Consider the following 27,718-nt stretch of genomic DNA (forward strand, 5'->3'; position numbering starts at 1 on the left):
CCTGCCTAACGGTTTGGAGGGATAAGATTGATGTTCCTATGGCTACGGAAGGCCCATCTCCTCAGTTTCCTAGGGGATTAACCTCCCTGCTCCTTGCTGTATAGGGTAGAATGGAAGCTCTCCAGTTGGCAAGGAGAGCTGCCTATCAAGGTTATGTGGGCTAAGATTGGGGTTTCCAATGGCAACAAAAGGTCTGCAGACATTCTGAGCCAATGTTGCCTAGGAAATCAATGGATCGACATCAGCCTGTCTGGCATCACGAATCATTCACGAATCGAACAAATCAGCCCAAAAAGTCATGAATTTCGTAAAAACTGTTGCCCCACGAAATGCATTTCACGAAACACAAATCAGCCCGATTCATCATGAAATTTTATTCATATTTCGATTTGTGCCCATGTCTACTGTGTAGCCCATCAGATTCAGCTGTATGATGATCATAAGATGTGTTGTAACCAGTCAGATTTGACTCTGTGATGATGTTATGATGTTATGTTACCATGCCTTTTGAAAAAAGCATGTTCCTCCACTTTCATATCAGCCCTAATTATGAACAAAAAAGAATACGAACACACCTGCGAATTTTGATGGGTCACTGTAGCACTTTAATTACATTCAGGTGGGATACTAAGGGCCATTACATATTCAGGCAAACAAGCAGACCCGTTAACCTTTATTTATTGATTTTAATTTATAGCTAACCCTTTCCTGAATGCTTGGCGAAGGTAGCAATTATATGAAAAAAATGGGAAATTTCAATTAAAGCTCCATTTGCAAGATTTTAAAGTAATGCAAGCATTAAAATAAAATGCTGACCTGTTGGCCCAATCCAACCCTAGAAAGCCCATCTGAATAGAAAGGTCTCTTCTGTGGTCAGAGGTAGACTGCGTCCAACTGCTGTGCTGCGGAGTTGTTGTCATAAGCATCTGGTCGACCCTTGTTGGAAAGAGGATGCAGGTCAGTGGTGTCCTTTTGCACAGCAGTTCGGTGTTCTGCTTCCTAAAGATGCTAGGGCTTTGACGAGCTTCCAAGAGGCATATTGCAGATTTAAAAACCATCTGTTGAGAAGGGTGGGCCATCCATCCATCGAGCTTGAACACAGTAGAGGTAAGAGAGCACACTTGATTGATGCTGGAGAATTGAGTAAAGGATGAAGCAGCCTTTGAGGTCAGGCCTGGCCCTTTAAGGCAGGAGTCCCCAACTTTTTGAGCTTGCAGGCAACTTTGGAATTCTGACACGGTGATGGATACAACCACATGCTGGCTGCCACAAGAGGTGGAACCAACCACAAAGTGTCAAGGAGTGAGGTCATGCATAACTCTAGTAGTACTCTTTAACATTTCGGGCAAAGCTCACTTTAACAAAGCGCTTTTTAAAAACGAAGATATTGTTTGAAAATATTTTTGTGCATACAGATACAGTAATGCAGTGAAGATCCTTATGCTGCGGTGGCAGCTGTTGCTGGAGCAACGCTTTAAAAATCTGCCATTCAGATCACTAGCAGCCAATCAGAAGCCCTGCTGGGCAAAAGCCCCACCTGACCCCACCCACTTTCTAAAAACACCTGGTGGGCACCAGAAAATGCATTGGTGGGCTCCCTGGTGCCCATGAGTGTCATGTTGGGGACCCCTGCCTAAAGGAGATAATCATTGCTGTCTTGTGCCTTCAGCCCACTGCCCGATGAACGAGGTCCGGACAGATTCCTGGGGGATGATCCTGAGCCCAGCTGCCACTGGCAGTTACCCCCACTTTCAAACTTGCTCTTGGGTGATCAGAGTGGAGCCCGACTATAACATCTCCCTCACTGTTGAGTATTTCTTGAGCGAGAAACAGTACGATGAGTTCGGGATCTTCGATGGTGAGTCACCCGTATTGTTTCAGGGCGGGGTGGGCAGTTCTTTTAAACTGTGTATGTTTCTAGAAGCCAGAAAAAAGCAGTTATTTAAAGTATTATGAATAAACTCCAAAGAGTGGATGGAACCATTTTTCTCCTCTCATAGCATTGTCATATGGGGGTCACTGAAGCTAATCGGCGGAAAACCCAAGACAAAGGGGAAGGAGGGAGTTCCTCACAGAGTGCATAATGAACTTGGGAATTCCTCAGCACACCATGTGGTGGCCTCTCTCTAAGACGACTTTGAAAAGGGTCATAGAAGATCCATGGAATAAATTGACCATTGATAGCTAAACAGAGCCTCTCTCTGTTCAGAGGTCTTATATATCTCTTGGTACCAGATGTTCAGGCAGGAGATCTGTTGGCATTTTACTCACCTTGCAAGCTTTTCTTTGAATGGCCACTGTTGGGAAACTGAATGCTTGGGTTAGATGGATCTTGGGTTTGATCTAGCAGGGATCTTAACAGGCTCGTACACTCTATTGGGTCTGCTTTTTCCTATAGGTCCTTCAGGCCACAGTCCTCTGCTGTTGTCCCTGAGTGGAAACTATTCAGCCCCTATCACGGCAACTAGCACGGGGAATAGAGTCTACCTCCACTGGTCCTCTGACCATGCCTATAGCCGAAAGGGCTTCAGGATTCGCTACTCAGGTTAGTAAACTGCAGAGGAAGGGAGAAAGGTTGGGATTGAAGCTGTGATAGTCGAGCTGAGAAATTTATGCACTATTTTTTCTAATATAAATTTATTAATAGAATTCTTGCATCTCCCATTTCTTGCATACAAAAATAACTCATCCATTTTCTTCAGCTCTGTTTCTTTTTTCCACCTCTTGTGTAACCAAGGCAAACAACAGATTTTTTTTCAGGGTTATATGTCTCTTGCTTTTACTGTTTCCATTAATTTGTGTGATCCCCCCCCCCTTCAAATAGCAGTGACCTTGGGCACACTCCTTAATAGCGTGGTCAAGCCATTCCAATCTACAACAGAGATTGTATGTATGCATGTAAAACCACAAAGCATTATTTAATTGGGATTTAAAACACAGTGATTTTACTCCAAACCCAGTTTAGGAACAGATTTTCTAGATGCAATAGCTCCATTGACATGTGGCTGTGATCTCATGTGGAGAGAGATCTTTCAGGTTATTAGAAAAGTGGCAGGCATGAATTGCAGGATTATGATAAATCACTTGGCAGAAAAATTATTTTTAAATTTTCCCTGACCTAGGGCCGTTTCCAGACGGCTTACCTGCCCCTGGAACGTCGTGCCACGTTGCAGGGGAAATGCGAAATATCGAGTTTTCTCGCACGAGTTTTGCACGACATCACGCAACAGCACACAAAACTCGCGCGAGAAAATGCGATATTTCGTGTTTTCCCCGCAACGTGGCACAACGTTCCGGGGGCAGGTAAGCCATCTGGAAACGGCCCAGATCTCTTCTTCCAACATATGAACTTTTAAGTCTAAATCAAGCCAGTTTCTGCAGTCATGCACCCCATTTCCCTAATCTGGAACTCCACTGCTTTCAGGGCTCTGTCTTGGAAGGTAATGAGTAGGGGTGTGTATTCAGGTACTACTAGGGCTGCCGTTGGTGGCAGGCAATCTCCTGTTGCCGCTAAGCTGGGTGGCAAGAGGAAAAGGGCAGGAAAATTGGGGGATGGGCAGCATCCTAACACACTGATGTCATCCCATGTGCGCCTGGAAGTGATATCAGTGCAGGGCTGGTGACATTATTATGTCACCAGCAAAGGCCCCACCACCATGAAAGATTCCCACTGGTTGCCATCTTTAGGCCGGCTGCCCTGGGTATTTCAGTGTTGATATTATATCTGAAATTTGTTCTTTTGTTTCTGCTCAGGGATGTCCAAAACAGGAAAAGGCACTCCCAAAATTTTGGGTTTTATGAAATTATATCCTTAAAATTCCAGGATTTTTTAAAGGTTATTTTAGCTTTATGGTAGACCTGGCATCTGAATCTGGATGCCAGGTCTACTATTATCCAATATTCCTGAGCCTGAAAAACTACCAAAATTGGATGTCCCTTTTTGAAAATGTATATTCTTCTGCACACCAAGGAAGTCCTCCCAGTATGGAGGAACCTCTACGTTTCCTGTAAGTGGCTCCTTTTTTTACCACCCAACTGAAAGGCACTTGACTGTTTGCTATTAAAAGAAATAGTGATGACAGTATCCAAGTGTGCTTTTGTTAGGAAATATCCACCTGTTGGTTAAAAAAATTATTAACTTCATAGTCTCATGTGTTAGTTCTTGCTGACAGTCCAAATCTGCATGGCTAGATTCTGAGAAAGTACTACCATCACTTTGCAGAAAACAAAATCTCATTCTTTTGAAAGGCTTTTGGTTGTTAAGTGACCCCGTACCGCTGCTGATTTTATCGTATTTATAAAATATTGAGCTGACTCAGTTTTGGTGTTTTAAATAAATACATGGGAATGTGACAGTCATTAACTACATGGCTAAAATGGCTGTGGGACATTGAATTTTGGTGGGAAAATTTACCAGTTTTCTAGAACTCAGAGATGGTAAAATACAAACAGATACCTTTAAGAGGGTTTCACGTGGGTAGCCATGTTGGTCTGCAGTGGAAGAGCAAGATTTGAGTCCAGTAGCACCTTAGAAACCAACAAGATTTCCAGGGTAGTAAAGAGTCCAGTAGCATCTTTAAGACGAACCAACTTTATTGTAGCATAAGCTTGCGAGAACCACAGTTCTATTCATCAGATCAGATTTCCAGGGTATAAGCTTTCAAGAGTCAAGCTTATTACCAAAGGCTTATTCCCTGGAAATCTTGTTGGTCTTTAAGATGCTACTGGACTCGAATCAGATGCCTTTCAGGTGAGGTGGTGTTCTTCCGCACAGAAAGTAAAACAACTTGCCTGGGAAAGCAAGAACATCTTTGCCCAACACCTAAACGCCAGAGAAACAGTCACTAGATGAGTAAGTGTAAGGAATGAGTCCTACAGAAAAGGTGCCACCACAGGAAAAGGCCATGACTCTGATAGCCACCCATCCCACATCAGAAGATGAGGTCATCCAGAGCATGATCTCTGATGCAGATCCCAGCCATTGGGCAGCTTTATATGGGAGTGGGTGGTCCTCCAGGTATCCTAGTCCTAGGCTGCTTTGAAGATTAGAACTGACCACTTTGAATGGTGCCCAGAAATGAATTGGAAGCCAGTGAACTTTGTTCAAAACTGGAGGAAGGTGTTTCTGACCATCTCTGGCTGGTCAGGTGTCTTTTACTGTCATTCTGAAGAACGCTGAAGTTTGCAAACAAGAAGCGCCACATACAGACCATGACCGTTTTCACACTACTAACCTGCTTCCATAACGTTGCAAAACGTCGCGCAAAAAACGTGGAAGATAGTATCTTCTCACGAGAGTTTTGCGCGATGTCACGCAAAACTCGCACAATGTCACACAAAATTCGCACGAGAAGATGCTATCTTCCGTGTCTTTTGCGTGACGTTTCGCAACGTTACAGAAGCAGGTTAGTAGTGTGAAAACGGCCCACGTTCGTGATGCAACGTTAATAGTTGTGTTCTGTGGCTATATTTCATTAGCAAGCTGAGAATACAGTCTGAGCCATTTCTTTTTGTTTCTGCCACTTCTGTCTTGCGGGAAATAGCAATTTTTTAAAAAAAAAAAAATCCTTCCCAGAAGAGGAATAGTAGCCAATTTTCCCATTATTATTTTCACTGGTCTTGGTTTCATATGAACTTTAATTACTCCGTCTGTATAAAAGCAATTACAGAATGTTTGGCAAAGTGTTTCTTAAGATTAAACAGCCCACTCTTGGAACATAGCAAATTTTAATTACTTAATGAAAAGCAATCAAACTTGGGACAGGGACACATATAAATGTGTCATAAATAAGTTAATGCTGTTATTCGGTAAATGAATGAAATTAATATTTAATTGACAGAAATTATGTTTTGTTTCGTTGCGGAATGAACATTGCTGGCTTTGTTCCTTTGAGGTTGTTTGTGAGTTTCTTTTTTTTATTTCCTGGTTGTCATATTGAGTTGCAAACATCTCAAGAACTCAGAAAGGGAGAGGGGGAAAGAAAGGAAAGAGTCAGAGAGAGTAACTACGTTTAAAAAGAAATTATATACAATTTAAAATAAAATCTTTATAAATACATGATTTATTTTAATGATCATTTCGAAATAAACATTTATTTATTCATTCATTTACTTAAAAGATTTCTGAACCATGCTTCAACCTCAGATTCCTGGAGGGGGGATGGACAATAAATACTATGATAATATAAAATACACTTTAAAAAAAACCCACTAAAATATACCTGATAAATGCTCTGATCTGGATAGCCCAGGTTAGCCTGATCTCAACAGATCTCAGAAGCTAAGCAGAGCTGGCCTTGGTTAGTAATTGGATGGGAGACCTCCAATGAAGACCAGGATTGCAGAGGCAGGAAATGGCAAACCACTTCTGTTAGTCTCTTGCCATGAAAACCCCACCAGAAGTCAACAATGACTTGAGGACATCACACCACCACCATACCTGATAAATAGCAAAAAAAAAAACCCCACAAGTTAAATAAACCAAAGAAAATGAAGGGGGTTGGGGGGAAAACACATGCTGTAATAAACAGCAGCAAAACTAATTGAATGCCAGGGGAAATAAGTATTATTTAAACTGTAACTGAAAGTAAGAAGATCAGGTGCCATGCAAATGTTTGATGTGAAGGGAGCCACCACTGGAAAGACCGTCTCCCAGTAACTGGGTGTACAGCAAAGGAGTGTGTCAGCAGACTGTTTAAGCTGACAAGCGAGGAATAGATGGTCCTTTAGATACCCTAGTCCTGAGCTGTTCAAAACTTTAAACGTGGAAAGCCAACAGGCAACCAGTTTTTTTAATGACATTCTCATGACTGCAACCAGTAAGCTGGGCAAATATCATTTTGTCTGTTTTCAGTCGTGGCTGGGATGAGGCAAAACCAAGGAGGGCCAGCAGACCAGAAGCAGTCTGCCGCTTGAGAGAGCCACTCACCTTCCTGCTCACACCAGTGGGCAAACATCCCTTGGGAGGGAAGATCTCATGGCCCACTCTTCCCTATATGGGTAAAGAAGTTTCTTTGACTGTCTCCCTCTGCTTCCCTCCTTTGACCTGAGCTGAATTGTGATATCCCTCCAGACATCAGTTCAAAACCCACTTGCAGTTGCAAATTCTGGCACCCAGCAAGCCTTCTTATGACCAGAAGAGGAATCGCTGTGTCTTACAGACTGACTTGTACCTTACCAGTCTGCTCCTTTCTCCAGTCTAAGGAGCCATGGAGTGATTCCGCACATGTTGGCTAATGCACTTCCAATCCTCTTTATAGATCATTTGGAACGGATTTTTGTGTGTGTGTGTGGAACAAAAAATCCACCTCAAATGATTGATAAAGTGCATTGAAAGTGCATTATCCAAGGTGTGCGGAATCAGCCTTCATCTGACATTCTTCTACCACAGGAAGAGCCAATTAAGTTACTGGAATGCTCCCTATGCTGGAAGAAGGATTTGGACATGGCTGTGTGCACTGATAGCATACTTCCCCATGCCTCCCAAACTTAGTGGTTAAGAGCGCGGGACTCTAATCCAGAGAGCCGGGTTTGATTCTCCACTCCTCCACTTGAAGCCAGCTGGGTGACCTTGGGCTAGTCACAGTTCTCTGGAGCCCCACCCACCTCACAGGGTGATTATTGTTGTGGGGATAATAATGACATACTTTGTAAACCGCTCTGAGTGGGCATTAAGTTGTCCTGAAGGGCGGTATATAAATCGAATGTTATTATTATTATTATTATTCTGGTAGCTGAAGCATGGTTTTTTTTCTGCATTAGCAGCACCCTTCCCTCTTGCCCTTCAAATGGCTTTTTTTTAATCTAAAAGTGTGTGAACAAGTAACAGTTCTTACAGGATCTTACCACCTTGTGTTTCTGTATGAGTCACTGTTCAGGCCCTACCATTCCTGGGGACAAGTGATTCTGTTGTATCTCTGTACTTTGCAGAAATAATAAAATTAATAACATTTGATTTATATACTGCCCTTCAGGACAACTTAACACCCACTTAGAGTGGTTTACAAAGTATGATATTATTATCCCAAAGTCACCCAGCTGGCTTCAAGTGGAGAAGTGAGGAATCAAATCCAGTTCTCCAGATTAGAGTACCACTGCTTTTAACCACTACATCAAACTGGATTTATCAGAACACATCCAATACAGAGACGGGGTAGAGTTACCCACTTCTAGCGAAGGCTGAATGGAAGGAGGTTAGGTCAGAGCAGTGAAGCATGCAGGGATATACTAGACATCCTCCTTTGTGGGTGGGTATTTTAAGGGGCAGGGGTGCCCACCATTTTTACAGGGTTTTTTATTTTTGGTTAATTAATTGAGTTTTCATGGCACAGAATTTAATCGTATTTCTTGGTCACTCCAAGAGTCCATATTCAACCGTTCATATTTCTGTGCCATTCCCTCCCTGTGTTCCACTAGTCCAAATTAATTTTGTGTTTTGTTGAAGAATTTGGGCTTCTTTGGTTCATTGCATATAGGTTGCAGAGGGTATTGGATAGTCATTCCAGCATGATAGTAATTTGCAACAACACGCTTTCCAAACTAATTTAGTTGCCCAAACAGTTGCCAGATATCTGTGTGCTCTCTATAATGGCTTTCTGAATTATGAGTGGCTTGAGCTGCATGCCTTTAATAGTCTGAACAGCTTTTAATTGTCTTTTATTGCTTTCTGTAAGCTACCTGGGGGATCTTCCTTTGATGGAAGTGAGGGATAGAAATAAATTTGGTTATGTTGAACAAGCAGTAACAACAAGCAGTAAAGGTGGCAAAATGTTTCAGGGAGCCAAACCTGAGGCATCGTTGTGTAGCACCAGCAATGTTTGTAGCTCTTTTAAGCATAAAACGAGCAAAGAAGACTACTCCCTGCCCCAAGGCACTTACATTACAAATTTCAACAAAGAAAGAGAAAGATCAAAGGATTGGGGGGATATATAACAAATGAAGCTAGGTATACAAGGATGGAGAGGTTTTATTTTATTTATTTTACTTCATTTGTGCCCAGGGCTTTTTTTCAGTTGGAACGTGGTAGAACGGAGTTCCAGAACCTCTTGAAAATGGTCACATGGCTGGTGGCCCCGCCCCCTGATCTCCAGACAAAGGGGAGTTGAGATTGCCCTCCACACCACAGCACGGAGGGCAATCTAAACTCCCCTCTGTCTGGAGATCAGAGGGCAGGGCCAGCAGCCGCCATTTTCTCCAAGGGCAACCCACTGAGTTCCACCACCTCTTTTCCCAGAAAAAAAAGCCCTGTTTGTGCCCCACATTTCTTCCTAGTGGCAGCCCAAAGTGGCTTTCAACATTCTCCCCTTCTCCATTTTATCTTCACAACAACACTGTGAGATGGGCTAGAGTGAGAGTGTCACTGGCCCCGGGTCACACAGCAAGTTTCCAAGGCAGAGTGGAAGATTCTCACGGGGTCTCCCAGATCCTAGTCTGATACACTGCACTGGTTAAGGCAAATGCTTCCTTGAAGAGGCGAGATTTAAGGAAAGGAAAGACAACCACCCTGGGCAAGATTGAGAGATCAGAATTTGCTCCATTACCACCCCAGTAGCCATGCCATTGATCTCATTGGCTTCACACATTGGGTATCACATTTGGATAAGGGCATACATGAATACGGGAGGGAAGGTGGCATGGTCTAGCCAATCTCACCAAATCTCAGAAGCTAAGCAGGGTTGGTACTTGGATGAGTGACCACCGAGGAAGACTGCAGAGGAAGGAACTGGCAAACCACCTCTGCTTCTCACTTGCTTTGAAAGTCCCTTGCTGGGATCACCATAAGTCAGTTGTGACTTGAGAGCACAGACACACATACATGAATTCGTCCACTGTGCATGTTCCACACTGCTCGTAGTGGGGATGTTAGAGATTGTACTGATTGGGCCTTCATACATTTGCACACATCTTACATTCTTCTGCACAGATGCATCTCTGTGTACCCAGGGTGTTTGCTATGAAGCTTGCCAGACAGGTCCAGGATCCAGGTTCGTGCACCAGAAGGTGCAATCCCATTTCCCCATTACACAGAGGTTCTGGTTTTGTACATGAGGTGAAAGGAAACACAGGATGAATGCAAGCAAGTGTGTTTTGATGTATCTTCATACTTTTAACAACTTGATTTCATCATTTTTAGCATGTACCTTTTCTCCTTTGTCTAGCCCCCTACTGCAGCCTCCCTCCACCTCCTTTCCACGGCTCCGTCCTCAGCCACACTGGCCTGCAGCCAGGAAGCACTATCCGGTTTGGTTGCGACCCCGGCTACCGTCTTGTTGGTCACAGCATCGCCACCTGTATTAGACATCCACTGGGCTACTTCCACTGGAATGAAGCCATCCCGCTGTGTCAAGGTGGGCAGAATCAACTTGTGTTTTTTTAGTACATGATCACCATGCAAGGAAACAGGTCCCTGCCTCAAGGAGATTTCACAGAAAAAAATTGAGACAAAGCAGACAGTTGCTGGAAAGGGGTAAATGGTAGTGGAGATGAGGAATTAAATAGGCAAAGGATATGCATTCATTCAAATTAAAATTATGACATGAATGCATAGGGGTGCAGGCAGGGGACATAGCTCAGTGGTAGAGCATCAGCTTAGCATGCAGAAGATCCCCAGTTCAGCCTCTGATATCTCCAGTTAAAAGGATCAGATTGTAGGAAATGTCAAAGACCCCCTACCAGACCCTGAAGAGCCACTGCCAGTCAAAGTAGGCAAGGCTGACCTTGATAGCCTGACTCAGTATGAAGCAGTTTCCTGTCTTCATAATGATTTTATTTATTAGGACTTACATCTTTCCACTTTGTCCAAGAGGCTCAGAGTGGGCAAGGCATTATATTGTAATAAGGAGGGATCTGTAACTGTAGGATTCTCATGTGGCCAATGATGCATTTACAAGCACATCTTTTGTCCCCAGCATTTCAACTAAAATGAAACAATTAATTTGCGTTTCTGCTGCTTGGCTGCTTTTCGCTGTCCCCATTTTCAAAAATATCTCTGTAACCATGAGAACCATAAACTTAAAAAAAAAAAAAAGTAACAGCGTTTTTCACGGTTGTCAGAAGATCTCACAGAGCCACCTCCAGTGACAGCAAAATATAACACAAATATGGGGTGTGGGGCTGTGGAACCTTTCTGAGAGAAGGCAAAAATATTTCAATAAGCCGAGTGGACAGGCCGAAAGGTCTAAACATCCTTAGTTTTGCCACCGGATTGCCCCTACGAGCAATAAAAGGGCGAATGTGAAACTGTCTGTGGAATTTCAGGGGGTGCTAGGAGAGTTTTTATATGATCAGCATAATCTCTTGTCACGAACGAATTTCTGTACTTTATTCTTCTCTGGCCTCCTCAATCTCAGAACTTTCGTCAGGGGTATTTTTGTAACAAAACAACCCCCAAGAATCTAAGTAGGGCATGGCTGCTGACTGGATGTTTCGACTAGTTTCCCCGCTCTCATTGAGAGACCGGAATCTAACCAAAGTGGGATAAAAGCAGCTCATTTGACTGGAGCCGCTGAATCAGGTGTTCCAACCCTGTCAGTAGTAGCCTGGGGTTGTCGTGGCAACTGTAACTCAAATCCCGCTGGGAGCAATGCATTAAACCCACTAGTGCGAGCTCATCTCTTTACCTGCAAAAGCGGGAATTAATTACCAGTGTCTTCTGAAATGAAGAGCTGGCTGATTTTTTTTTAATGCTGCTAGAACCCAGGGCAGCTGATTGATAATGTGCAGCAATTACCATTCCGCTGTCCCCAAAGAGTTGACTGGCCCGAAAGGGCGCATTTCGTTGAATAACACTAACTTCTGAGTGGCTATAAAAAGAGTGTTTAAATATCAGGCCGTGATGCTTGTTGCTTTTCAGGGTGAGAGAAGTTTCAACAGACTCTCACTTACAGCTGCGGAGAGCGCAGATAACAGGAGAGGAGGGGAAATTATCATTTTTGGCCATTTCCATCAAAACTCTTGATGTTGTTACCAGTAATCTGTTGAGGTTATTATTATTATTATTTTTTGCCATCTACTGAAACCTCTCTAGATTTTTCTGGATCCTCTTTCTCCATTTGGAACACTTTTGGTGCATTTGACATGGTTTCAATAAGCGTACTTCTCTTTTATTACCCAGTGCTGTCTGCGAAGGGTTCTGCTGTTGTGCACCTAAATGATTTATCTTCTTTCTGGGAAATGACAGCCTTCAGTGTAAAAACAGCACGTTTGTGACTGCAGATAAATGTCCTTGAGAGGCAACAGGTTTGCGAATATTGTTGTCCCATCTGCAGCTTGCACAATGCCTGCATGTGCAAGGCGGTGGCAGGAGTGCTGTGATAAACTGTTGAAGGAGACTTCTATCCCTCCTTGCCCATGAAACTCATTGAGCAGTTCGTACCCCAGCTGCACACACTCGACCTAATCTGTCTCACAGAGTTTTGTAGGAGGATAAAATGAGGGGAATGCTGTTGGTGCTCCCTTGAGCCCCTTGGATGGATGGGCAATGGGGAACAAATATAATATATAAATGGAAAGAGTAACCTTTGGTTTAGCTACAGGATTGGTACCTGAAAAGTGAAGGCCCTAAGGGGTAGCAAAAAGAAGACAAGATATATCTCTCTCACATTTTTATCCCCTTCCTCCAAGGACCTCAGGATGATGTACGCAGCTCTTGGCTCTTTCGCCTTATCCTCCCAACAGCTGCGGGTTAGGTTGGGCTGAGACAGAGAATAACTTGCTCAAGGTCTCCCAGTAAATTTTATGGCTGTCACAAATCAAATTTCATTGGTCCTAGTCCAAAAGTCTAATCGTTGCACTGCACGGCCTGTTTATATGGAGAGAACCACAGCAACATTTAGAATTACAAGAATTTTAAAGTCAAGGAAGCTGTATGAAGGAGTAATGGGAACTGAACAATGCACAGAAGATCCCAATAAGTGGAAGTGTCTAAGGGAGAGGGAATGCTTTTAAAAGTAGAAGCATGAAGGCCAACAAGAAGAATCTTACAATAAAGAAAGAATAAGGAGATGAACTTGAAATGTTGGTGATGTAAGCATAAAGAATGGAAGAAGAATCAAATGGGACTCCAACATCCTGAATTTGAGGAGATGAATAATCAGCCATATTATCAAAGAGCAAAGAAAAGGATGTTAAAAAGGCGCAGTTTGCATGGTTAAGAAAATGGGCATTCATCCAATGAGAGTAAGGCTGCTTACACATACATTGAATAATGCACTTGCAGTGCACTTTAGCCAATTATTTGCAAGTGGATTTTCCTGTTCCACACAGAGAAATCCAGTTGCAAACGATTTTTGAAGTGCATTGAAAGTGCATTAGCCCACATGTGTGAAAGCAGCCAAAGAGAAAACACAACAAACAATGGGGCGGGGCAAAAAAACACCCCAAACAATATAGTTGTAGATCATCAAGGCAGTACTGAGTGAGGACAAGTAGGGCAAAGCGGTAGAATACCAAGAGTAGAATGGAGAAGGCCTGGTGCTGATCCTGTAGAAGCTCCTACAGCAAAAAGCAAAGATGAAGAAATAGAACCACTGAAAGAAACCTGAAAGGCACAGTGAGGAAGATGTGATGGAAACCCTGACAAAATGCTACATGAAGAGTCAAGAGAAAAGAAAAGTGACAAAATTGGGCTGTGTGCCATGTCACCTTCCTGCTCATACAGAGAACAGAACCTTGGATTTTGGACCAAGAGTATCATTAAGACTATGAGCTGAAGTCATCTTGGTGGAATGCCTTGCCCAGTTACATGAGCCTCTGAGGTTTTTTTTTTTTCTGTTCCTCATCCTTCTGCCCAGCATCTCCGTTTGACTTGATGACTCTCAGCTGAATTTATCATCTCCCTCCGTTGAAAAGCAGCATGTTAAACTTTGTGAAAATTCTGTCGGTGCTGTTAGATCGGTGATGGCTCATCAACACATGCAGGTCACCACTTGACGTTAAATCATAATGATGTATGCGTGAGCTCACCCTTCACTGGAATTCTCACAACACTTACGACTGCCACAGACCAACACAGCTACCCACCTGAAACTAGAATTAACATTCTTATCTTCAATATCTGTTTTGTTTTTTAACTTCTGCCTGCAGCATGGTGTATCTTACCGTTTCTACGAGCAAAACGAGAAACGTATTTCAAATTGAGGTGCATGTGTGCACGCACAGAAGCCTTATCCACTAGAAGATAATGCATACACATTTGCAGTTGTCATCCGTATGAAATTAAGAGAAACCAAGTTATCCATTGCCCCCAAGCCCTCAATTGAAAGGGGAGACAGAAAAGAAAGAAGCAAGTTATCAAAAAAAAGACAAGGAGAGCATGGATTCAACTCCCTTAGGTTTCATTTTGATTGGAGATTGGGATTAGGAATAATAGGCAGACTCATTTGAAGGCGGTTCAGTTTCAGTTTAAATTTCTTCGTGTACACTCAGCCCTGCTCTGCAGCCAGTAGTGAGGAGGAGGCTAGCAGTGAAAAAATAACTCAACCTCGTTGCTTCTCGCTGAAGCATCTGTTATATGCGGAATCCAGTTATATGAAGTTGCCTTCTACTGAATCAGATCATGAGTCCACCCAAGTCAGTCTTGTCCACTCTGACTTGCAGTGGCTTTCCAGGGTCTCAGGTAAAGGCCTTTCACATCACCAGCTGTCTGACCCTTTTGGCTAGAGATGCCGTGGATTCCACCTATGACCTTCTAAATGTCAAGCAGATGCTCTACCGCTGAGCCCCATCCCCATCCCGAGTCCTTCCTGTTTCAGCCGTGGTCATGCTGAACGATGACAACCTCCACTTCTTTTTGCAGTTTGTAGATGCCTTGTTGGCTGTTTCAATTCTTTGCTTGATTCCTTCATACGTACACCCATTCATAAATGTCACCATCCCAGCAGCTTTCTCCCTGCCAAGGACCGTAAGCTCTGAATGAATTTCTTCGAAAGGCAAATATTGACTCAGCTTTCGCTATGAAGAGGGCATGTGTTTTCATCCTCTCTTCCATCAGTCCTGGAGCGGCAACGATCCCAATTTAGTGCTGTGGAGCAGATGGAGAATATATTACCAAACAGAGTTCCATTGCACCATGTTGAGTCCTGTAAATAACAACTTAATTATGCCTTATTCTGCCAGAGGACGCCAAATTCTGCAAGCCGGGACGTTGTTTTGATGCAGAAGAACACAGGAAGCGGTTTTGTCTTTTCTGCAGGACTAATTGCTGAGTCCAATAGTTTGCAACCAAGTCCGTTTCCACCCCGCCCCCCTTGACCATCTGTGCTACCAGTGAAGTGGATTGAAGTTGGTTGGCCTTCTGCAGTGGCGTAATGAACTTTGCAATGAACTACAGCTGGTCTGGGCAGGCCTGCAGTTGGACTTATTAAGCTTGGTATTGACACAGGATTAATGGAAGTTCTCCAACTGGAGGGGACTTCAGGAAGATAGGCGCAAGCCAGCATGCCAGATGTTAAAATGTGGTTAATTAAAATGGGAAGTATCATGGTTATGGAGCAAATAACCAATTATATAAAAATGAAAGAGGACATAATTTCTGCAGACAATTGCCAGCCCTGATTGTGTACTCCTCATGGTGGATTCCAAGGACAAGTTAGATATCCTGCTGGTATATAGTGCCTAGCTTCCTTGTCTGTGCTGGTGGAGGAGGTCTCAACCCTGGTATTGGACATCCCCAGTTTGATCTTTCTGATGAGTTTCATCATCCATGTGGAAGCCAGTTGATAAGCTATGCTCAATGCTTCCTCCCCCGGGCTGTTATGAGCCCAACACATGAAGAAGGTTATATCCTAGGCTAAGCACATAAGAAGAGCTCTGCATCCCATTTCACGCAGTGGTCAAGTTGTTGCCCTGGAGGGGCAGCACACAGGGTATAGAGGTCAATGCCTTCCCTGATGTTGCCTCCTAGCTCTGGTATTCTGAGGCTTGTCACCTCTAAGAGCCAAGCTACACGTGACGCCTTACACAGGTTGGACGCTTGTCAGCTTTCCTCAAGTTTTGATGGGAAATGTAGGCATCCTGGTTTTACAGCTTGGCTCTCCATTACAGCTACAAGACCAGGATGCCTACATTTCCCATCAAAACTTGAGGGAAGCTGACAAGTGTCCAACCTGTGTCAGACATCACTTGTAGCTTGGCTTTAAATATGGAATATCCCTTTGGTCACCACAGCTGGTAGCCATTGTGAGACCTCTCTTCCATGAATCTGTCTGATCCCCTTGTGAGGGTCAGGCCTCACTGGTGCCCCCCATGTAGGCTTGGCCCCTGCCTTGCCTCCTGCGTGTCATCTGCCATCCTGCTTGCATTCCCATCGCAACCCACCACGGCCGTCCCAAACCTCAGAAAACAGAGCAGGGTGGGTTGTAGCATCACCCAGAGCTCCCCTGTCCTCTCTGGAAAGTCTCTGGCCCTGGGCACCCTGCCAACTACTATCCTCTCTCTGGCTTGTTCTGGATGCCCTGGTTTCAACCCTTCACCAATTTTCACCCTCGCCCCCTAGTAATTGTGCTGCAGCACGAATTGCCCTAGGCAGCCACACCTGACCATATACTGGCCTGCGTCCCAGTTGAAGCTCAGCGGGCTTGGCCTCCACTGAATCCTTCACCCTTGCAGCCTGCAGGTTCCAACCGCGTGCGGGGGCTGCCCCTGCTAGGGATAGGTAATGTCTCGTTTGGCCTGTGTCAGTAATGGGAGGGCTGCAAGTGCGGTCATGGGGGATCGATACTTCCTGCAGAATGCTTTCCTCATTGAGAGGGATTTTCTGAAAATTTTGGAGGAGGCTGTCATTTGTCTACTTAAAATATATATATATATAGTAACCAATAACAGGCTGGCTTCATACTTATTATGCTTTAAAAAGATTATTCCAGAGGGCGGTTGCAGAGTAGTTTCAGGGTTTTCTGAATGAGTCACTTGTTCTGGACCCTCTTCAGTCTGACTTCCAGCCCTGTTATGGAACAGAAAAAGCCTTTGCTTGCCGTGGGACACAGTATCTGCTTGCAGATTTATACTGTAGGAAACCTTGGCTGTTTCGGCAGAGCCCATTGTTCCTGCCTTTTTCCTACTTTATTTCTGTGTTTGCTGAGCCGCCCCGACAACTTATCCTCTGCATGCAGTACCTACGAGCCCTTACTTTTGGTTGTGTTGCAGGAAAATCTCCAAATAGTCCTCCGAAAAAGCGGTTTTGGAGGGGAGATCGGGCACTTTTGTCATCATAGACTAAAAGTACACATTCCCCTTTTAATTTCTTTTTTTTTAACTTTGCACATGTGCGATCGTATGCAGCTACTGTTGCAAGCAGGTTTCTGTGGCGGAACAGAAATGTGAAGAAGGAAGGGAAAGAGATTTAGGGGAAGAAGTGGGAGGAGATTAAGTGGAGTAAGAGGTTTCTTCAGGAATGCTTCAAACCTGCCAGAAACACGCGAAAAAAGCAAACATCGGAGAAAGAGCAGTCCCGGTAAAGATGCAGAAAACCTGGTAACAAAACAATATCCATACAGTTGACAAACAATAATGTGTCCATGCTTGGGGGAAAGCCGGCACAGTTCGGAGGGTGAACTTTACCTCTAAGAATGTGCAGAAATAGTCCTTGTTACTAATCCGACTTAATCTCTTGGCTGCCTCTGACATAGCTGATATGCTCAGTTTTATTACAACATTTGGAATATGGTACAGTGCTGAGGAGGAAAGCATCAAATGCCTGATGGCAACTTGAAACTGAATCCACATAAGATGAAAATTGACTATTTGTAATGGCCAATGTCTTGAATGGTTTCTTACTCTCTGCCTTGCCATGAATAGTCGGGTTAGGGCCATTTCCACATGGCTTACCGTAGTCTGCAAAATAGCAAAATCTCGCACGAAATCTCGCGAGAAGACACTGTTATTGCATCTTCTCGCACGATAATAGCGTCTTCTTGCACGATTTCGCTATTTTGCAGAATAAAGTAAGCCGTGTGGAAACGGCCCAGGTAATTAAATGTCATGGGGAAGGTACTACAAATCCCCTAAGGCTGTGTGAAAATGTGCTTGCACAAAAGCACCCTTAACAATAACCCTGACATAAATGAACACCTAACATTAAGACTTTTTTTAACTTATACATTTATAATTTATTGACTAATTAATTTGTTCATTGTTTGATTTGCTGTTTAGCAAGCAACTATGACAGGCCTGTGGGGTGAACTGGGGGAGCTAGGACTGCCATTGAACTGTTTGAGAATGCACATGTGTGAAATACTGCCGGTTGCCCTGTATTGAATTGTACTGTTAACACAACAAACAAGCTTGAGCTGCTTGCAAATAACAGAACTGCTGAGTGAAAAATCAGCTCCCTGCTCCTGGTCAGTGTTCAAATATCTCTAATGCAGATGTAGCTCCCTCTAGCCTGGTTCAGACACCAGTGTTGCTTTTTGTCACCTATGTGCTATGTCAGGCTGTGTGGAGGCTAAGAATCACACCAGACACTAGCTTGAGTTAGAAATGGCCACAACTTTATTGATTACAGCTGGATGGAGCATTGGCCTGGCATCTGGGCACGGATCCCCGTTGACATCATGGGCCTGGCTGCCGACCGATGCATCACCCACCAGCCTCCCGATGGCACCTCGGCACACGTTGTTCTGTTGCTGGCCCTGCCTTTGCTTCCAGATCCATCAGAGTGAGCAGTCCTGAAGGCCCACTCACCCTATTGGGATCCGGCCCAATGCCTCAAAACCCGCCAACCCATAAAGTTGTGACAGTGCCCCCCCCCGATAGTCAATCAGTGGAGGGTGGGAGGGTGACAAGCTGCTCCTGCAGATGCTCAGGTATAATGGCGCTGACCATGCAGCTGGGCCAGCGCAGGATGGACGCTCCTCCTACTTCACCTGGTCCCGCCTCCACTCCACCTTGCACCCGGCGCCAACCCAGCTTGCCGGTAAGTCATCAGCTTCCTTTTCATCTGCATGAACTGGACGTAGCATACTATTCCCTCTGCCTGCTACCTGAATAGCCAGACAGATAACTGTGCAGTGTAAGCATGGAGTGGCTTTCTGGGGCAGGGTGGGCTAATGAACCCCCTCCCAAGGAACTGTGAGCCAGTACCCTAAGGGGCCAGGCAGAAACATGATCTTAAAGGATGGCGGGTCGCTTGGAGGAGCTGTGCATCAGGTCTTTCTGGCTATTTGGATGCGATAACACTGAAAGGTTAAAGAGATTACAGAACGGGAGCCGGAAGGGGTGAGCATTTGCAGACGCCTGTTGTTCTGCTTGCGGCTGCTGTGCTGAAATTGGTATTCATCACCACTCGCCGTCTAGACACCTGGCCTTGCTGGAGGATTTGCTGAGCTCCTTAACTTGCACAGATGACATGCACGCAATTATCGCCGCAAAGCTGGGATGCTACTGATGTCACTCAACGTCGATCAGCCACATCCGTTTGCGCAAGACCCTTTTCATCCTGTTGCAACTTCATTTCTTTTGAAGCCAAAAGCCCTCTGAAGGAATAAAGACCATTGGAATATGGATGCGTTTCTTGCTTGCTGCTCTTGCGAGAATCCCTTCCAGGCCTTCTGTACCTTCTTTTATTCCTCTCTATTAACCTTTCCCAAATATTGTCTTCTCTGACATGAATGCTGTCTGGACTTCTGAGATGTGAGTTTGGCCTGTTCTGTTACTTTTGTTTGCCCTTGAGCTATGATCCTTAGGAAGCTTACAGTACAATCCTAAGGAGAATGATATCATCTGGGTTTTTGGTCCTCCCAAAGGGATTTCTTATGAGTATTCTGGAGTAAAGGTCCACTTCTTTACACAATTTATAGTCTTAACTAGCAACTGTCACACTTCCTACATTCAGGCAAACTTTTCATCATAATTGGGTTTGTTGGGTTCCCCCCAGAACTTGCAGAAGATTATTTTGTGCTGCTGCTGACCCAATCCTCTTGGGCCTAAAAACAGGCCTAATTCTCACAGTCAATAAACCTAATGCTAGTGGCTCAGCTACTATGATGTCACAGAAGCCTGGTGGTCTGAGCTGCCACCAAAGATCTTACTTTGATTTTTTATATGAACTGAGCTGCTGTGATATCACAGAATATTCACAAACATTCTAAGTGCTCAGTGATAAATTGGGAGCAACAAGGTCCATTTCAAGGAATTAGATACAGCCACAGAGGGGCAAGGAGGATTGAATTTCCAAAGTGCCCTCTGCCACCTGGGCATTTGTGTTGCTTCCTCACATGTGGTAGAAGAAATTATTCTTATGATTATGCTTTGTTTCAGGTTGCTTTCAGCCAGGGCTTTTTTTCTGGGAAAAGAGGTGGTGGAACTCAGGACCACACAATGATGTCACTTTGGGCCAGCTGGAACAAGGGAGGAGTTTTTTAAAGTTTAAATCCCCCTCGGCAAAAATGGTCACATGGCCGGTGGCCCCGCCTCCTGATCTCCAGACAGAGGGGAGTTTCGATTGCCCTCCGCACCATATGGCGCAGAGGGCAATCTAAATTCCCCTCTGTCTAGAGATCAAGGGGCGGGGCCACCGGCCATGTGACCATTTTCAAGAGGTGCCGGAACTCCGTTCCACTGCGTTCCCGCTGAAAAAAAAGCCCTGCTTTCAGCTCTGCTTCAGTTTTCTACTTGTTTTCAGGTTTCTATGATCCAAATCCTATTGCACTGTTTAATGAATGTCTCATGCTGCTGCTTGTAGTTGAGTTACACTATGTAATCCACCTTGAGTCTCAGTGAGAACAGTGGTCTATAAATAACACAAATAAGGAAATTTGAATCTGTTTAAGAGGGAACCTCAGATGTATACCTGGGTACATTGGCTGCGAAGGTTTTTGGAGAAGTGAGGTGGACTCGTTTTGAGGACTAACCAATAAAAGGAACACTTTATATAAGCTGCAAATGATGATATGTGTCATTTCCTTCCCAGCTATCTCCTGTGGAGTCCCCCACGCTCCCAAAAATGGTGCCATTTTTGGAAAGGAGTACACAGTGAGCACCAAAGCGGTTTACCAGTGTGACCAGGGCTATCACCTTCCAGCCCTGGAAGATTCCAGCGTGGAGTGCTTGCCAAATGGGCAATGGAGTAATGGGAACAACCCTCTCCCATGTGTGGGTGAGTGGCCTGAACTGGCATGAATCTTCCTCTTTGCAGTGCTAGGATTTCTCTGTCTGTAGTTAGTGGTGATTTCACAGCACTCAACCACAGATTCTACCTTACTTGTGAGCATCTCCAAGGTCATTATGCCAGCTACTCTCAAATGCCTTGGTAAGCCAGTAGTTTAATTAAGGGCTCCAGTGGCTCTCACACCATGGGTTAGGACCCAAGGGTGGATCATGACTTTCTAGGAGGAAGGGAAGAAATAAGGTGAGCAGGGAGAGGGGATTCTTGGAGGCTGGGTGGCAAACCTGGGTTTGTCTCTCCATGATGTGCCAAGTCACAATGAAACAGTTGTTCAATAATGCTATATATGTACAGATATGTATATATAAACTTGTTTCCTGTTAACTGATGTGAGATTCTTGCATTTTATGCAGGGGAGGGCGAAATAATCATGGAACAAGAGGACCCCAAAAAAGAGACAAAATAATGGAAAAGGGCCTCTTTTCAAACAGTTTGAGAAACCTCTGAGAATATGACCCTGTCTATTATGCCCTTACAAATAACACGTTCATTTTTGTTTCTTGTTTGGCGTGGCTGGTGTTCAGCGGTCAGCTGCCCTGACATCAGCCACATTGCAGTGGAGCATGGCAGGTGGAGGCTGATCTACGAGACGCAGTATCAATACAATGCCCAGCTTATGTTGATCTGTGACCCTGGTTACTATTACATGGGACACCGTGTCATCCAGTGCCAGGCCAGCGGGAAGTGGAGCATCGGAGAGCCCATGCCAACCTGCAGAAGTAAGCTTGCCGTGCGCTCTTGGTCCAGCAGGAAAAGGGAGGCATCAGAGATGTGTGCTTGAAAAGCAGAGGCAATAATGAGATCTGTAGCATTTGGTGCTGGTGTCAAGTTCTCTCCCCCACCCCACCCCATTCCCCACCACCTAAGCATATATTCCCCATATTGTGCTTAGGGTTATTTGAAATTCTCTCCATCTGAATTTCATCCTGGATTTTAGGGTTCCAAATGTTCCAGATCCAGTTTGCAGAATGACAGTGGTTGAACTTGCTGTCTGCCATACTTTCATTATTGATTTTGTTCAGACCGCTGTGCCCTGTGCAGCTTATCATAGATTTCAATTTGTTCGTTTTTCCCTTTTCTGGCTACTAATGCACAGGAATACATGTGTACATGTTTTAAAGCGCCACACATTGAGGCAATCACATGACCCCTTTTTCCTCCCGCAGTGCTTTAATATGCATTTTTGTTTTGCATGTTGGTCTTTTGTTGTTGTTTTTTAAAGATACTGAAAATTGTCTAATTGTATACGTGCAATCCCAAAACTGATTTTAGAAACTTCCCAAATTAGACTGGAAGGCAGAGTAAGAACACAGGGTGGGCATCTACTATTACTGGACTTCGCAGAGTGATCCCAGAGTGTGTGTTAACATCACAGCCAATCTGATTTGAGTATACGCTGACATCATTAACACTACTTCACATGCAGGCAGCACTTCCTAAATTGGTCACGTGGATGATTCTAGCGAGTCAGGCAAGGGCAAATAAAATCTGTACAGAATTATCAACCAGCTACCTTCATTCTTCTTCCACAAGAGATTCCAACATAAAAAATGTTTCTGAGAGTGTTTGTTAAAATCACCCTGGCTCAAGCCCCTATAGAACGGCTTTAAAAACAAACCAGGGGCTTTAGTCTGTCACATACACACCAAGTTAACAAGGGCAAAAACTGTGACAGCTCTCTTGTAATCCCTGACAAAGCTGTTTTTCTTTTTTAATTTAGCATTTATGAAAGGTGTTAGAGGAAAAAATCCTGATTCCCTTTCACGAGAACATTTCTCACCAGATTGTTTTCATTTTCCCACTTTGGGTCATTGGAAGAGTTGTTGAACAGGATTTGCATTTCAGGGTCTAGATGGACCAGGAACGCTTCATGGGTTCTGAGGCTGGTACAGGCAATGAAACCTACTCACCTGCCTAATTGAACAAACTAATGTTCTAGTCAAAAAGTTAAAATACTGTTTCATTCATAGCAAAATGCCCAGCGAATGCTGATCAACCATATAAAAAGTAGCCGAGGAATGGATCTTTGCATGGTAATCTCACCCTCTCAGATTATTTGGCCTAAATCCTTCCTAACGTGTTGCTGCTTCCTGAGTTGCTTGTCTGCCACACACCTGGCATACACAAAAGGCTGAACAAGGTTTTGGGCATGCACACATTTCAGTTGCTGACCACATTTAGCAAGCTGTAGATGGAGAACATGTGGGATGAAATGGTGTATGAAATTTTCCACTTGAGTGGATCTTTCACTCTGCATGAAAAGCTTGTTTGAGCTTTCAGGCTACAGTATGGTTGCCAAGTCCAAGCTGGGAAATTCCTGAAGAGTTTTGGGGTGGAGCCTGGGGAGGGGACGGGTTTGGGGGAGGGGAGGAACCTCAGCAAGGTAGAAGGCCACAGAGTGCACTCTCCAAAGCAGCCATTTTCTCCTGGGGAACTGATTTCTGTAGTCTTGAGATCAATTGCAATTCCAGGAAAGCTCTTGGCCCCACCTGGGGGTTGGCAAAGATTGCCTTCCAACTAAAGATAACCCACACTACACCCCTGCTTTGAATTTATGGACACAGCCAACTGGTGGTCTCAGAATGGGATGGAGGGCATCCTATAGCCGATCCATACCATTTGTGTACTACAGGACTGCTATGTTCTCTGTAGTCGGAAAGGCAGGAGCTGTGCAGGGATTGTAAACCTCCCTCCCAAAAATCCCTATGTTTGAGGTGTCTTGCCACTGTTAGAACTTCTGTTTTGAAGCTTTTGTACAAGTCTCAGGTTTCTGTGGCTTTCTTAAATATTTTATATAAACACATAACCACCCACAGTTTATTTTATGTGTGTTATTGGGCTCTCTTTCTCATCAATCTGTAAACAATGTTACAAGCTTATTAAGAAATATATGATTGATAAACTGGTATACCCCCAGCCTGCTAGAAATGTTGACAGCCCCACATTTGTGCTGCTTGCCTAGGGCTACAAAAATGAGAAAGGGTTAGGTAAAATTCTGTGCTGCAGTTTTGTGAGAGTGCAGAATGTGATACTGGGCACAGAACAGGGGTCATTTCATAGAAAAAGAGCTGAAGGAACTCATTAGCATAACTCATTAGCAAACTCATTAGCATATGCCATGCCCCTTGACAGCACCAGAAGTGTGGCATTGGCATAACTGATTTGCATATGCCACACCCCCTGACATCACCTATCCTGGCTGTTTTGGACCCAATCCTGGCCATTCAGGCCCAAAATGGCAAAAAAGGGTCTGAAAATGGTCGAAAAGGGGCCCAAAATGGTCAGGATCAGGCCGCTGCTGAGCGGGAGAGTGATCCAGCACCCATCAGAGGCCCTATCTGGGCCATTTCGGCCCCAATCCAGGCCAAAATGGGCCCAAAATGGCCGAGAGTCAGGTGGGTGGAGCCTCCTGACATGTGTCCTCTTTGGGGAACTGCTGGAACTGCGTTCCTGCGCGTCTCCCCTTGAAATGAGCCCTGGTACAGAATTATGCTTCGTGTGAGACTGTCTTTGTTTTAGAAAGACCATGTTTCTAGCATTTCAGATTGCAATCTGAAAGCAGAGGTGATGCCTACTGAAATTTCAGAAGGCAGAAAGAGAAGGAGGCTACTTAATATTTGTAGAAGAGCAACTAAGCAGGAGATTCTGGGTTCAGATCTCACTTCTGCCATTGAATTTACTAGGCAAGCCCCTCCTTCTTAGCCTCCCTCCCCTCATCTACAATATGGGGATACTAATGTGACCTGTCTTATAACAAGATAATGTAGGAATATATGAAAGCACTATATGCATGCTAGGTACAATAAACTCTCACCATTCACTGGGATCATTGTGAATGGCGAAATTCATGGATACTGGGATACTGGTCTGCTGCCTTTCTGCAGCAAAACAAATTCCCCACATAATTGAACAGCGTAATGAATACAATGACTGCACAGTCGGCAGGGGGACAGGCTAGAAACCGTGTCATGTGATCAAATCATGAACAATGAATAGGTGAAATCACAAATAGGAGAATGGGAGAGGGGTCAGCGGTATTATTATTTTTGCAGTGTTCAGAGGGTAGAGCCCCATTGCTGTAAGGAGCTGTGTGTCCCTCCCAGGCAAACATGGGTGGCAGTCTGCATCCAGCTTGGTGTGTGGCTTCTTGCTCAAGTCTAAGGGCCAAGCTACACATGATGAATGACACTTGAATGGCAAGTGTATTTCTCCCTGTTCACTTGCCCTCCACTCAATCCACTTGCCGTTCAAGTGTCATTCGTCATGTGTAGCTTGGCCCTTAATAAAGACAGTTTTTCTGTGGTAGCAAACCTATGATTAATGCATTATGAGAACTGTTACATTGGGGTCTTTTTCCTCAAATTGCTCCACCTACCCACTAAATGTAATTTTTAATTTTTTCTTAATTCTTGCAGTCATCTCCTGTGGAGACCTGCCCATTCCACCCAATGGAAACAAGATCGGGACCTTGAACGTTTACGGTGCTACCTCCATCTTCTCATGCAATACCGGTTACACATTGGTGGGATCCCGTGTGCGAGAGTGCATGGCCAATGGCCTCTGGAGTGGTCTAGAAGTGAAATGCCTAGGTGGGTATCTGAGAAATATTTTGGGCCCTTTGCAGGCCGATCAAGTAGACTTATTCAACTACCCTCCTCCTAGTCAATCATATTTCTACAACCTGCCCATGTAGTGCAACAAGAGCTTAGATCAGTAGATTCAGCAATGAAAAGTTCAGTTGGCTAATGCCTGGGGACCAACATTAACCAGTTGGAGGTGTCTCTAAGGTCAGCACATTTGTTTTATTAGGCTGTTTTTGTTCTGGGTGTTTCTGAACGCTACACTTTTCTCTGGTGAAGGAATGCTGCCTTTGGTTCATTAAACTGCAAGTTACATCTTGCCACTGTCTTTTGTTTCTTAGTCATTTGGGGATAGCCCACAAAGATCTTAATAAATGGGCTTAGAAATAATGTGGAATCCCCTAATGAATCTCTGTTATCTTTTTTTACCTTCCTGTGGGCGCTCTTTTTTCATTTCTTTTATTTTTGCCTTATATTTAAACTCAGTCTCTGAAGTAGCTTTAAGAACAGCAAAAGTATTGATTAAAATATAATGTAAAAGTGTTCTGGGAGTGAGTTCTTGAGGAGGTCTGGATCCAAGCGCAATGCCTAGTGCTGCCTTTTCTTTTTCTAGCCTCAGTGATGGAAATGGGTAGCTGGGGGGAAGAGAGTCTCTAAACTCAGGAACATGTTAAGGATGCCTGGCTGCTGCATCTTCTCCCTTTGGCCTTACCAGTAGTAGTTAGTCGCCATGAAACAGGGGGCTCCAGGTTGAATGGAGCCACAATTAAATCTTTTAGGGGTGCCTATAAAATCCTTCCCACCCAATCTGAGTTTCTTTCTGGTGTAGGAGGTTCTGGATTATATGGCCTTGTTTGTACAGCTTCGTGTATGTAATTATATGATTTTACATGGATGTGTTGCACTTTGTCATATTGTTACCCACTTGGGGTCCTGACTAGGGATGGGCACGAACTGAAACACGAAACAAAATTAAGCACGAACCAGGCCAGTTCATGGTTCGCGAACCGCGGTTCGTCAGATCCCATTTCTGACAAACCGCCACGAACTTTAGGTCGGTTCGTTTGGTTTGTTTTTTTGTTTGTAACTGCAGACAGCCTGGTGCCAGTCAATCAGTTTCCTAGGCAACAGGGGATGGACTTCCTGCAGACCTTCTGCTGACTTGGAAGTGACCTTCTGCTGGCCCAGAAGTGACCTTCTGCTGACCTGGAAGTGATGATTTCCTGACCTGGATGTGATGTTTTCATGAACCAAACGAACCAGTTCACGAACCAGGGGCAGGTTCGTGAAAGTTCGTGGTTCGTGGTTCATGAAATTTGACGAACCACGAACGACATGGTTCTTTTTTTTCTGGTTCGTGCCCATCTCTAGTCCTGACTTGGTCAGGAGAAAGATGGGCTGACAAATATATTTTAAAAAACAGATATTCTCATTAATGAAACAACCACTTAGTTGAATATCCCTAAATCAGGGCTGTTTGTAAGCTGCAATTCTTCAGGGTTGACGATTTTTTTTACTTTTTAAGAAGATTTTTATGCCGCCTCTCCAAAGTCCTGCTCAAGAAAGTAGCACTGAGGTCCAGATTCAGCATTCAGAGAATATCAGTTTTAATGTTTATTAAAACAAATATCTGGTCTTGTGGTTACAAATTCAAGCTTGAAAGTGAACGGGTCATACCTGCTGAAGCTCCAAGAAACTAGAAGGTTTCTTATCAAAAATTCCAATAACAGGGAGTGGGACTTTGTACACTACAGATTAATCCCTGTGTCTCTCCTGACCCAATGAAACCAAAATGAATTATGCACAAAAATAAACAAATTGAAGAATACAGTGTGGAAAAGAAAGGGGGAGAATGCAGATTTGGTCAGTTTAATTGGAGGATTTTTTCAGGTTGCAGAATTCAGCTGCTCGTGTATGGAATTTAGTCTGTCTGGGCAGAGCGCTTGTATTTTTGTAGGACAGATCACACACAGCCTTG

The 27,718-nt window shown here is 44.2% G+C and overlaps 1 protein-coding gene across 1 annotated transcript in view; it reads left to right on the forward strand.

Moving 5' to 3' along the window:
* Window positions 1-27,718, forward strand: part of CSMD2 (CUB and Sushi multiple domains 2) — a 490,403-nt gene that overhangs the window by 413,803 nt on the left and 48,882 nt on the right. Inside the window, exons 45-50 of the mRNA XM_054999125.1 lie at window positions 1,670-1,858; window positions 2,399-2,545; window positions 10,158-10,346; window positions 20,906-21,091; window positions 21,685-21,879; window positions 25,576-25,749. Of these exons, the coding sequence (XP_054855100.1) occupies window positions 1,670-1,858; window positions 2,399-2,545; window positions 10,158-10,346; window positions 20,906-21,091; window positions 21,685-21,879; window positions 25,576-25,749 (1,080 nt within the window). The remainder of the gene's footprint in view (window positions 1-1,669; window positions 1,859-2,398; window positions 2,546-10,157; window positions 10,347-20,905; window positions 21,092-21,684; window positions 21,880-25,575; window positions 25,750-27,718) is intronic.

The sequence above is a fragment of the Eublepharis macularius genome, chromosome 15 (genome assembly GCF_028583425.1).
Source record: "Eublepharis macularius isolate TG4126 chromosome 15, MPM_Emac_v1.0, whole genome shotgun sequence".
NCBI lineage: Eukaryota > Metazoa > Chordata > Lepidosauria > Squamata > Eublepharidae > Eublepharis > Eublepharis macularius.